Consider the following 13,175-nt stretch of genomic DNA (forward strand, 5'->3'; position numbering starts at 1 on the left):
TCCTCAACCAGAAAAGGTCCGACTGCCCTCACCGGAAGGGAAACCGACCGTAGAGAACGTGGACGAGAACGCCACCATCGAGTTCTACAGAGGCTGCCAGAGCGTCGCCCTCACTTAGCACCTCCCCCCTTTTCCGGGAGCCGTAGCTAGGCAACCGTGGGCCCTCTGGGAGAGCAGAGACCTGGCTGCGGCCGTAGTGCCTCTGGCGGCGAACAACATGTAATACAGGCTCCTCTCGGTTTTTACCTTCCATTTCTCCACCCCCTTTGCACCCGCCCACCCGTCGGCCACTTCGACTCCTCCCTCTTCTTCTCTCGCTCCCTCTCCTTCCTCCTCCGCCTCCTCAGCTCTAGGGCTAGAATATCTATGGGTCGAAACGTGATGCGATGAATCCGAGAGAGACCGAAACTGGGACGGGGAGTGCGGCGGAAACGGCGGGACTCCAGGGCATGGGGGCTTCACCACAATAGAGGCAGCGCCCTCACCCGCCGCCGCGAGCCCCTCCGAATCGAAGCCCCCTCGTGAAAAGGATGGCGGCGGCACCTACCCAGATAGAAGCCGGTGGGTAGCTGTGTCTGGGGGCCACGGGGATGGGAGCTGAGCGCGACCAATGTCAGTTTCCTTTGGGAAAAGCTTCTGTTTCTCTTCTTTGCCTCCCTCTCAACCTCTTTTTCGCCTTTTTTTTAGAACTGTATTACCTGATCGCTAGATTCTTGCAGTCCGGACCCTGCAACAAATCCGCTCAGGTGAGAGGGAGAAGGAGGTCTGGGAGTCGCGGGGATGGTACCAAAGGGGAAGTCGAGGCAGCGGAGTGCGCGGTTCCGCTGAAGGAATGGCCGGCCTTGACTAGTCCTACCGTCAGCGGCCGAGGGGAGGGAGGACGGGGTTGATGGCCCAAGCTGCTTCTCATATCTGTGTTTCCCTTTTGCTCAGGTGCTAGTACAGGAGCTCGAGGAGCATCAGGTACGGAGCCCCTTCGGGAAGAGGGTTGGGGTGAGACTGGAGAGAGGGAGGGCCAGTCCAGGGCGCAGGGCTGGGGCCCGGTGGGAGGCTTGGATCTGGGCACTGATAGCTGTTGTCATAGGGGTGAACCGGCTTCTTTGCTCAAAAGGGGCGGATAGCGCTGGGGTCTCAACTCGCCCCCTCTTTATGCCTGAGGGAGGCGGTTTTTCAGGATTTCCTCCTCCTCCCCTTCGGCCTCCTCCCCCCTCCCCCCTCCACACACACACACACACTAGTCTAGCTCTGGGGCCACAGCTACAGGGCCTTGAGAAATAAAGACGCCAAAAGGTTGTGGACCCGGACCCAGGCTCGTTCGGGTTGACGGGGAGCAGGGGCTTGGCCTTTATCGTTTTTCCTTCCCCCTCCTTTTCTCCGGCCCCTAGCTGATTCCGCGCCGCTTAGACTGGGAGGGGAAGGAGCATCGAAGAAGCTTCGAGGATCTGGTGAGTAAAGTTTTCATTTCAACTTACCCCAACTCTTTCACGGCTCCCTCCCCACCTTGTTCCCCAGCCCGCCTCCCGGACCCCTCAGCCTACGAGGTTCCTGAGCTCGGCGTTGAGCCGTAGAACGACTGCCCCTTCCCCCCCCTCCCGAGTCGAAGGGGTACCCTGCCCTCCCCTTGGCCTCGCTTGTTTCCACCCGAAAACTTTGAAGAATGTGAGTTGGTTATCAGAGATGCCGTATTGTGGATCAGGAATATGTTACAAACATCGGGAAAGACCCATTGTAGGGGGAAAAGGGAGAGAAACCAGAGGGTTATCTTGGGGCACGTACCATGGACTGACGCTGGCCAATGGCAGTCTTGGTAACAGCCCGGAGTTCCGGATTAGTGGAAGAAAACTGGTTTCTGGTTGGTCCTGGCTTGAAATACGGGAACTGAGGCCAGACTCAGTCTTTTTTGGGGGTGGGGGACGAGGGAGGGGGCTCTGGAGGGGAGTTGACGGACCCGGATTGAGAAAAACGACAATTAAAAATAGGGAGCATCGAGCGAATTCCAAAATTTCGAGTACTGAATAAAAGCATAGTCGTTGTATATCTCGGATTTTAGAAAATAGCTAATCAAATCATTACTCAATCGAATTTGTGCACATTACTAAATAACAACTATGAATTATGACCTTTTTGAGAATTGAAACACGATTTTGGGTTTACAAGTAGACAACAATGGCCATATTCTAAAATAGGATATACTTTAGTAAAGGACCAAAGGCATTATTAGATTGACCACCGTTTCTCCTAAAAATACAATTCATAGTATAAATGTACCTTCTGTTTAGCTTTGATACACACAAAAAGGTGATCTTTTTTATTTTGGGGAGGCTGTTCGGTTGCATTAGCCACTGGGCACAGTGAATTGGAAGGAAATGAAAAAAAGAAAGGGCGATGTTACTAAAATCTAAATTGAACTATCTTTGACATAAAATCCAAATGGAGAAAAATTGGACAAAGTTTAAAAAAGTTGGAGGGGTATGGTAGACTCTAAATAGAAATAAAATTATTTAAAAATTGTCTGCAATAATATAATATTTAAATTGCTTTGATGTTCATTTGATATTTCTCTTTGTATTAAATTACAATGAGTCCACGTTAATTATTACTAAGTCTACTATTTTTCTTACTTTTTGCAAATCACAGAAAATGGTTTAAGGATTGTGACAAGGATAACCACCATCTGTATTGTTAATGGTAAAGAATTCGCAGGTGGATAAAAATTATTTTTGAAAAACTGCATATATTAGTTTATTTAATTAGTAGTCAGACATTTTGTTGAACTTAAGTCCTGCCAAAAGGAGGGCAAAATAATAATGCCTACCAATATATATTTTAACACTTTATGACTAATATGCTTTTGAATATAGTTTTTTACTGAGGCATATTTAAAATGTTTTCCTTTACGTTTGTCTCTAAGTGGACCATTTTAAGTAGAAAAGACTTAAAAGGAAAAAGCTGTTTAAACATTAACTTGACAGTAATGCAAAGTAAATGAACACCAAAATAATTAAAAATACAGGTCTCTTAACCACACACGTACACACACAAAAAGACAGCCTACCAGACTTCCTTTTCTTATATTGTAAAGGCATATTTTTAAGTAATTGTAATTGATGTCCATTTATATTTTCTTACTTAAAACTTATTCATATGCTTATCTGTATTTAACTACTCATTATTATTTTAATGGCAAGAAAAGATTCAGTTGTATTTGATCTGTTATGATTAGAACTTAACTTCCAGTAAAGCACTTAAGTTACTTCCAGTTTTTCACTGATATCTTTGCGTAGTTAAGTAATCTTTTTGCTGTTTTATTTTTCTTTTCTTTGAGTTCTTTTCCTGGGCTTTATTCCTAAAGTGGAGTTATCAGGTCAGAGGATCTCATTAGTTTTTACATATTGTAAGATTGCTTTTCAGAAGACTGTACTAATTTATAGTGTCACCATCTAGGTACTTAGAGTGAGTTTTTAAATATTTTTTTACATCTTTTGGTGGCTTTAATTGGTGAAAGTATTTCCTAGTTGAATTAATTAGCTTTTTTCCATTGTTAGTGAAGCTTAAACTTTAACCAGTTAATTTTTTAATTGTTAGTCTATTTGTATATCCCTACATATACTTGAGTTTCACGTTTATCTTTTTAATTTGTTTTTACATTTATATATGTATATTTATTTTTATATACACAGAATTTCTATTGTTTTGAAAATTATATAACATTTAGATAGTCTATCTTTTTTGTTTTTAATTTAAGTTTTATATTTTACACTTAGGTTTTTACTTTTCCAGACTGGGATCCAGTTTTTCTAGGGATATTACATGTTGATAGTATGGTCTTATTTTCAATCAGATGTCTGCTCTCTACTTATAGATTTCTTTGTAAGGGAAGAGGAGACAGGGCTGAGTGAGAATTTGAACAGGAGGAAAAGAAGTGTAGTGGCTGAGAACTGAGTGAGCAGTGTTAGACTGATTCTAGATTCAGTAGTTGTATTGTTTATTAAAATTATTACACATTTGATCTCTGATTTTGAGTAGCTTCATTGTGGAAGAGATGGATTTTTTTTTTCCTTGGGGTAGGGATTTTTTTTGGAGAATTTTTATGAGTTTATTTGAGCCAATCTGATGACATATGCTGGGAAGCAAGATCTCAAATGCTCCTTGGGATAGGTATTTTTTAAAGTACTATTAGAACAATGGATTTTGATCTTTGATTTTGCTACATGTTTTGGATTGGAATTTAGGGCAAAGTATTAATTAGTTGTAAAACCTTATGTACGTATAGTATTAATGAGTAGTATAATCTGATATGTTAATTCTATAACAACACTTCAAATTTAAGATGTACTGGGGTATAGGAAGGAAAGAATACAAATGCATAATGAAGAGGTAAAACATAAACAAAGATATCAAAATACTGAACAGGGGTTGCATATCCATGTTTATACTATATATTAGAAAAAAATCCTGCCTTTCTATCCATATGTATACTTTTGCTTAAATTGTACTGCTTAACTCGATTTATCCAGAAGAATATTAAGATAATAAGTTGATTACTACTGTTCCTATTACATAGTCCAGAAATTCCCCCTTTTTATTTTTTAAATCTGATTTAATGTTTTAATTCAAATTTGGAACATAGGAGAAGGTGCTTTTTTTTTTTTAAGCTGCTGGCAGGCAAGTATTGACATATCCAGATCTCAAGTGCCTTTAAAAAATGTCTGTACATGAAATGTTTGTCAGTTTATGTTGAACTGTATGGTTTTTGAATATGGCATTCAAAATAAAACATTCTAAATTAATTTTTAGAATGTTAAGTAATAAGAGGGAGAATTTTGAAGTGATGGTGATTGTTTCTGAAGTTTAATGTATGCCTTTTTTATATCTGTTTGACTTATTTACAACATAATAGAATTAGACTTGTTTCTTACAGTTCATTTTAAGGCAGGTAATTTAAATAATTACAGATGTTCTTTCATTTGTGACCCTGTTCAATTTTTGGCTATTTTATTGCTTCCTCCGTGGAGCTTTATTGAGGATGAGGAACAAAGTAATGTGGGGGGCATGTGTGTTTAAATGAATAGTTTTTGTTAATCTTCACATTTATATATTGAGTTAGTGGCTTAAAAAAACTTTTTCAAAGGCAATTTTAAGAATTTTGAATCATGTTAAGGGGACTCATATCATAATACTGAACCAAAGGCACAATTATCTTTAGGTGTGGTATATATTTTTACATTTATTCAGTATTTTCATCCATAGAATTGAGAGCACCAATTAATGTTTACATTTGGAGTTACATCGATTGTATTGCCTTCTTTTTTTATTTACTGATTTTAGAGAGAGAAACATTGATTTGTTGTTCCACTTATTTATACATTCATTGGTTGATTCTTGTATGTGCCCTGACCCAGGATCAAACCCGCAACCTTGGCTTATTGGAACGAAGCTCTAACCAACTGAACTATTCGCCCAGGGCTCTATTACCTTTATTTTATTTTTAAATGTTTTAATATGTTTTTATTGATTTCAGAGAGAGGAAGGGAGAGGGAGAGAGAGATAGAAACACCAATGATGAGAGAGAATTATTAATTAGCTGCCTCCTGCACACCCCCAACTGGGGATCGAGCCCTGACCGGGAATCAAACCCCTGACCTCCTGGTTCATGGGTGGAAGAACTTGCATCTGCATATAACATATTCAAGTTTAAAAGTGTTTTCACATCTTATTTGATTCTCACCAACTACTTTAAAACACTTGCATTTGAAAATGTAGTAACCAGACATACCTGTATTTTTTTCTTACCTTACCCAGCTCTTTTTCTCTAATTATTAGTAATAGCTTAAATTGTCTGTTAGAACAGTATCTTTGAGTGCTAGCAGCATAGTTATTGCATCTCTCAGTGTGGAAGCAATTTATAAGCATGTGTGACTTATTAACTGCTGTGTGGATACAGACATGCAGCCATAGTTAGGAAGAACAGAATGCATCTTGGGAAACCAGAAAGCATGTGCTGCTAAACCCTAGTGGATATAATGCTAACTCATAGGTATTAGGGCAGAGAGTAATGAATGTCTGAAAACTAGTATCCTTCACTACTGATTTGCTTGAGCCATGTGTTCATTTTTGCTTTCTGTAATATGTTGGCTTTAGCTATTTGTCTGGATTCATCTTTGGCTTTTTTTTCACATGTGGGCTCTAGTAACATACTTTGGATGATTAAATCCTTTTGGAGATTTATCATTAGTTCTAGGAAAACTGGTATCTCAGTACAAATAAGATGGTAGTAAGAAAGTGATGAGAATTGCTGTTAGGGTGAATGTTCCCTTATAAAATTTTGTCCTTAAAATCACTTTTGCCAAATTTGAAATTAATATAGTTTGTGTGTTTTTGTTCTTGTTTTACTGATTGGTTAATAGATAATTTTTTGGTAGAGAGCAAAATAGTAATTTAAAGGCAACTTGGTGTTTGTGTCATTTTTATTTCTTGTTTGTTTCATATTTTTGAGATCCCCTTGTTTGACATTTCTCACATAACATTTTGTGGGTAGTATGAAAAGATCATAAGATTTAGTCTGGAAGATAGGCTTTACTTGCTGAGTGACCCTGGGAAAGTTATTTAACTTCTTAGGGATTCAGTTTCCTTACTTATAAAATAAAAACCAATACCTGTTTTACCTAGTTGTTGTGTGAACCAAAAGAGTTAAATATGAAACAATGCATTTTATTAATTGAAAACACTGTGCAAATGAATTGGTTACTACATTTTAAAAATAGGACAGAGAGGTTGAATTGCTAGTGTAGAAATCTGGACAACTCTGACCGCAGAATTATATTTTTTAGCTAGGTAATTATTACCATCTAATTTTCCTAATTATTTTTATAAGGTGAAGGGCATATAAAACATGCCATTAAAAATAATATTTAAAAAGTGTCAGAATTGAACTCCAAATGTGTGTTTGCAGGTGCATCTGTGTTAAACAAGAAATCATGAGTTCAAAAGATATTTAGTGTTATATGTATTTTTTCGAATTAACAGAAAAGTAATTCAGTATGATATTGGTGGTGTATTCACTCTTTTTTAAGAATATACCTTTCCATTGTCTTTTTGTAGGGATTCTCGGTCATTCTGATTGATCTTTTTATCCTGTTATTTTCTATACATTATTGATAATTAATTTCTTGTATTTTAAATTACATTGTTGAAGATGTTTTTTTCATACCCTTTAGTACCTACTATGGTGCTTTATATGATTCGCTCGCCCTCTGTTGTTATTTGATCAGTTTTCTTTACTGTTTTAAGAAGCATTTCATTCAATTACTTTTTAAAGGTTTTTCTAATCTGCTAGCTGGTACGGAATTCTTTTATTGGACCTTTCTTTACTGAGAAACTTCTACAATGTGGGTTGATCCCTTATCTTTGTCTTGATATTATATACTTTCAAGGTTATAGTACCTGTAGTGCTTTTTTGAGGCATTATAACCCAGAGAATACTTGAGCCTAGGTGGATGGATCCGCTGGTCTCATTAATGAGGTTATTTTAAAACTAATAAAAAGAAATGCTGTGGGTGATGGTTATCATTTTCAAAGGAAAGTGATAGAAAATTGTAACACTTTGTATCCCACCCTGCTAACCAGTGGTATCACTACAATCCAAAGGCCTTTCTGTTTTCTGTCCCTTTTTACCCATTTCCCCCCTCTCCTCCTTCAAATTCAGCAAACAATAAAACTCAATACATTATAAAGATATAATAGCAGATTATTGCAGATATTTCTATTTTGCTGAAAAGTATCAAGAAGAAATTATTATTAATTTTAATGTTTTCTTCCAGTCTTATTTTTTGTACAAGTATTATTAAAAATCAGATAATCCTCTGGAGAGAGATTTTTTTTTAAAATATATTTTTTATTGATTTCAGAGAGGAAGGGAGAGAGAGAAAGAGAGACAGAAATGTCAATGACGAGAGAGAATCATTGATCGCTGCCTCCTACACACCCTCGACTGGGAATCGAGCCTGCAACCCCGGCATGTGCCCTGACCAGGAATCGAACCATGACCTCTTGGTTCATAGGTTGATGGTCAACAACTAGAGCAGCGGTTCTCAACCTGTGGGTCGCGACCCTTTTGGGGGTCGAACGACCCTTTCACAGGGGTCGCCTAAGACCATCGGAAAACATATATAATTACATACTGTTTTTGTGATTAATCACTATGCTTTATGTTCAATTTGTAACAATGAAATTGGGGGTCACCACAATATGAGGAGCTGTATTAAAGGGTCGCGGCATTAGGAAGGTTGAGAACCACTGCACTAGAGCTATGCTGACCAGGCTAAATTAATTCTTTTCATTGATTTTAGAGAGAGAGGAAGGGAGAGGGAGAGGAAGAAAAAATATATCGATTTGTTGTTTTCACTTATTTATGCCTTCATTGGTTGCTTTTTGTATGTACCCTGGCCAGGGAACCAACCTACAACCTTGGCATATCAGGACAACGCTCTAGTCTAACCAATTGCACTACCTGATCAGGGCCCTGCACATTTTTTTTTTAAACTTAACATTGTGGAGGAGCAATCAAAAACATTGAGATAGTGTGTGCTAGTCACCATGCAGTGAGTTTACTGGGTGGGGGTGTATTTCTCTGCCCAGAATGCCCTCTCTTTCCTTTGTTTGCCTTGTGGACAGTTTCTTAGCCTTCAAGTGTGAAATTAGACATGAACTACCCCCTACTCCCAGGCCCAGATTAGCACTGTGCTCCTTTGCTTCCTTAGTTCTCTGTGCTAACTTCTCTGGCATTTGTTTGATTTGTTTCTATTTGTTTCCCCCACTGAGACTGTGTGTTCCCTTAGTTCAGCAGTTTTTTTTAAATTTATTTTTTATTTTTTGCTTATATGCATGCATACAAGTCCTTCGGTTGATCTCCTACCCCCCTCCCTCCTGCCCCCCAACCCTCCCCGGCCTTCCCGCTGCAGTTTGACAGTCTGTTTGAGGCAGCTCTGCCTCTGTATCTATTATTGTTCAAAAGTTTATAATGGTCTCTATTATCCATGAATGAGTGAGATCATGTGGTATTTTTCCTTCATTGACTGGCTTATTTCACTTAGCATAATGCTCTCCAGTTCCATCCATGCTGTTGCAAATGGTAAGAGTTCCTTCTTTTTTACAGCCGCATAGTATTCCATCGTGTAGATGTACCACAGTTTTCTAATCCATTCATCTACTGATGGGCACTTAGGCTGTTTCCAGATCTTAGCTATGGTGAATTGTGCTGCTATGAATATAGGGATGCATATATCCTTTCTGATTGGTGTTTCTGGTTTCTTGGGATATATTCCTAGAAGTGGGATCACAGGGTCAAATGGAAGTTCCATTTTTAGTTTTTTGAGGAAACTCCATACTGTCTTCCATAGTGGCTGCACCAGTCTGCATTCCCACCAGCAGTGCACGAGTGTTCCTTTTTCTCCACATCCTCTCCAGCACTTGTCGTTTGTTGATTTGTTGATGATAGCCATTCTGACAGGTGTGAGATGGTACCTCATTGTTGTTTTGATTTGCATCTCTTGAATGATTAGTGACTTTGAGCATGTTTTCATATGTCTCTTGGCTTTCTGAATGTCCTCTTTTGAAAGGTGTCTATTTAGATCCTTTGCCCATTTTTTGATTGGATTGTTTATCTTCCTTTTGTTAAGTTGTATTAGTTCCCTATAAATTTTGGAGATTAGGCCCTTATCAGATATGACATTGGCAAATATGTTTTCCCACGCAGTGGGTTTTCTTGTTGTTTTGTTGTAGTTCAGCAGTTCAATCTTGCCATTGCATCCCTATACTTTAGATGACTGAATAAATGAGTGCCTGAGTAAATGATTCTGTTTTCATTTTTACCAAATCATGTGAGGTGGTTATCGTTATTCCCTGTTTTACAGATGAGGAAGCTTAGGCTCAGAGACTGAGTAATGTTACAGGTCACATATGTAGGAAATGGGGATGCTGGAATAATTCACCAAGTCCTTCCTACTCTACCACACTACTAGAAGGTATAAAAGCTAGTAAATTTTAGAACCTAAATAATCCAGATTCTCAGGCTTCAAAGTGCCATGCTAATGTACTTTTATTGATATATTTGAATTGCTGTATTTTCCAAAATCTGTTTTGTTTTCTGCCCCTAAATGCAAAGACAAAGCATGTAACTAATTTGTTACGTCTTCTATTCCCTCCCCCACTGCACAGCCAAATTACAATCTCAGATAAATGTTGCATTTTATTTCCTCAGCATATGATCCCAAATTTGATTTTTCATTTTACTTGTGTAGTCATGATCTCAGTTAGAAAATAAAACACACAAACAGTTCTGTTTTATTTGTTTTTTTAGAGTTGCTGGTCTGATCCTATTATTTCTAAAAGCCAATGTAAAATATCATTCGCAACAGAAAATTAGTATTTCAAATGCAGCTTTTGATGCAGGCCTGGCTCCCAGATATTAGATAGGTACCATTTGCATTTTATTCAGTGCCCAGTTGGATTCCTGTTAACTAAGTATGATGAGTAGTATCGTCTCAGTGAGTTCTCTGGTCCTCTCAGTTGTCATAATGATTCTGAAGAGTGGTAATTCAGTTGTTAGATTTGCTCTTTAGGTCACGCAATCTTCCTTATTTAGAAGGTTTATAATTTAGGCTTCATTTAATGTTCAGTTTATTGAAATTTATAGTTTTAATTTTTTACAGCCTTTGTATTCATGATTTTTCAACTGCGTTAATAGGACAGTAGTAGAAAGAGCAGTAGACAGGGAGACCAGAGTTCTGTCCACTCATTGTGACCATTGGACTTCACTTTTCTGAATCTGTTTTTCCTACCGTAAGATGTGGAGTTAGTTTGATTATGTATAAGGATACTTCCAGTTCAAAGATTCTATAATTTAACTCCTTGGAGCTATTTTACAGAATAATACAGAAGTTTGTATTATACTTTTGAAATTTGCTTTTAGAGAATTTTTCAGATCTTAAAGTGCTTGTTGTGTTACTTGTTAGCCATTATATTCCAGAGAGGAATGTGGTTACATAATTGAAATTGGAATATTTGAACTTTAATAGAAAAGAGTTGCTTATAATAGTAAGCCACAAATTTCATAGAATATTTTAATTCATATTTTAATATTATATTTTAATTTATATTACATTATATCTCTATATAATTCTAATGAGGGTAGTTAAGTGTTCTTATGCCTTAAAAGATCGCCTTTAAAACATTCCAGTTTTAATTAAAACAAATGAATTAAAGTTAACGTTAACTAACACTTATAAGTCCTGAAGTTTGATTTAGAAGAAACTATTATAAGAACTGTGTTGATATAGTTTGGAAGCTTACTATTATTTTTTAAAGGAGAAGCAAGTTCAAAATCAAAAGTATTGTTATTGTCATTGATTATAGAATCTATATTTCTGTAGTACTGTTTTATAATCAAATTTTTATTGATTTTAGAGGAATGTACTTTTCAGTGGGACCACTTAGAAATTGAGCAGTTTTCTGTTGTATAGAGTGAAAATCAAACGTGTGAAATTTATTTAATGGTTTATAATACAAATCTTCAAGGGCAAGAATTTTGTTGTAGAAAAACCTTGTTTTGTTGCTTAACTAATGTTTATGTGTTTTTATTTTTATTTATTTATTTTTTTAAATATATTTTATTGATTTTTTACAGAGAGGAAGGGAGAGAGATAGAAAGTTAGAAATATCGATGAGAGAGAAACATCGATCAGCTGCCTCCTGCACATCTCCCACTGGGGATGTGCCCGCAACCCAGGTACATGCCCTTGACCGGAATCGAACCTGGGACCTTTCAGTCCGCAGGCCGACGCTCTATCCACTGAGCCAAACCGGTTTTGGCATGTTTATGTGTTTTTAAATTATTACAGAAGAATTAATAAAAATTTTATATAATTAGCAGTAAATCGAACATCAGTGTTTCTGTAAAATGAAGTAGTCAAGCCTTAAGATGTCAGTTTGATAAAATTCTGACAAGTTTTTATTTAATAGGTAATTCTAAAAATTCCTATTAGAGAATTCCCGTTTTCTGGATTACATATTGCTAGATATATTGTAATTTCTAGAATACTTAGTTAGATTTTTGTAACCTGAATAACTTGAGATGGTAATTGCATAAAGAAATGAAAATTTGTAAAACATAAAATGCCATTAAAGACATCAACTACCATCGTTTGTAAAGCCCTAATTCAGGGTAGGGCAAAAGTAGGTTTACAGTTGTTCATATGGAAAATAATACAATAATTAATAAATAATAATACAAGAATTAACTGTGTTTCACGTACTCACAATTGTAAACTTAATTTTGCCCCACACGGTATAGCAGTTACTTGATGGAAAAATAATCTCTGATATCAGAAGCTAGTTTATTCCAGGCAGTATTGGGTGGGGGGGGGGGGGAAGCATAAGCTATTATAGATGTTAATATTCCGTATTTGAAGGCATATGTGTGTGTGTGTGTGTGTGTGTGTGTGTGTTATTTTTTTTCTTTAGGGGTACTAACTATGTTTGCATGTAGGAATATTTAGGAAATGCCCTAATATTGAGGGAATTAATTACAAACTAGTATTTTAGGACATTTGTGTCTATAGATAACAAGAAATTGTTTTTAAATGGAATCATCAGCTGCTTTTACTTTATTACCTATATATTTTACTGATAGTCCTATATAGTTTTTGCTTAGAAAACAAAACTAGAGATGTGAGAAATTAATGAAAGAATTTGCTTGATACTTTGTCTCAATCCAGAAACTAAACCTTGTAGATGCACATCTATAATAATAAATGTGTAATAGCTAATTAGACTGGACGTCCTTCCGGATGAAGCCAGGGCTGAGAGGGAAACCTGGGTCCTGGGTGCCTGCTGGTGGCCGGAGGGAAGCCTGGTTCCCGGGTGCCAGAGGGAAGCTGATGCCGATAGCCAGGGGAAGAAAGGCCTACTCTTGCACGGATTTTGTGCATCGGGCCTTTAGTTTAAAATAATCAGGTTAAGTTGTCATTCTTTCTAAGAATCATGACAGTTGACCAAGCCCAAATTATTTTGGTAGATTAAAATTGTTTTTTGAAGATACAAAGATAATGATCAGGAAATAATTTTTAAAAATCACAACAGAATCATTTATTCCAAGAGTTCTGAATACATGTTGGATT

At 37.1% G+C, this 13,175-nt stretch overlaps 1 protein-coding gene across 2 annotated transcripts in view; it reads left to right on the top strand.

The window, feature by feature from the left end:
* The first annotated feature begins 299 nt into the window (after positions 1-299).
* BRWD3 (bromodomain and WD repeat domain containing 3) overlaps positions 300-13,175 on the top strand; it is a 131,261-nt gene continuing 118,385 nt past the window's right edge. Inside the window, exons 1-4 of one of the 2 annotated variants that reach the window (XM_006082814.2) lie at positions 300-561; positions 688-746; positions 934-963; positions 1,386-1,445. In XM_006082814.2, coding sequence (XP_006082876.1) covers positions 531-561; positions 688-746; positions 934-963; positions 1,386-1,445 — 180 coding nt within the window. In that variant the 5' untranslated portion in view covers positions 300-530. The remainder of the gene's footprint in view (positions 562-687; positions 747-933; positions 964-1,385; positions 1,446-13,175) is intronic. The other variant, XM_023764005.1, reaches the window with a different exon arrangement.

Source organism: Myotis lucifugus, unplaced genomic scaffold (assembly GCF_000147115.1).
Source record: "Myotis lucifugus unplaced genomic scaffold, Myoluc2.0 scaffold_4, whole genome shotgun sequence".
Classification (NCBI taxonomy): Eukaryota; Metazoa; Chordata; class Mammalia; order Chiroptera; family Vespertilionidae; genus Myotis; species Myotis lucifugus.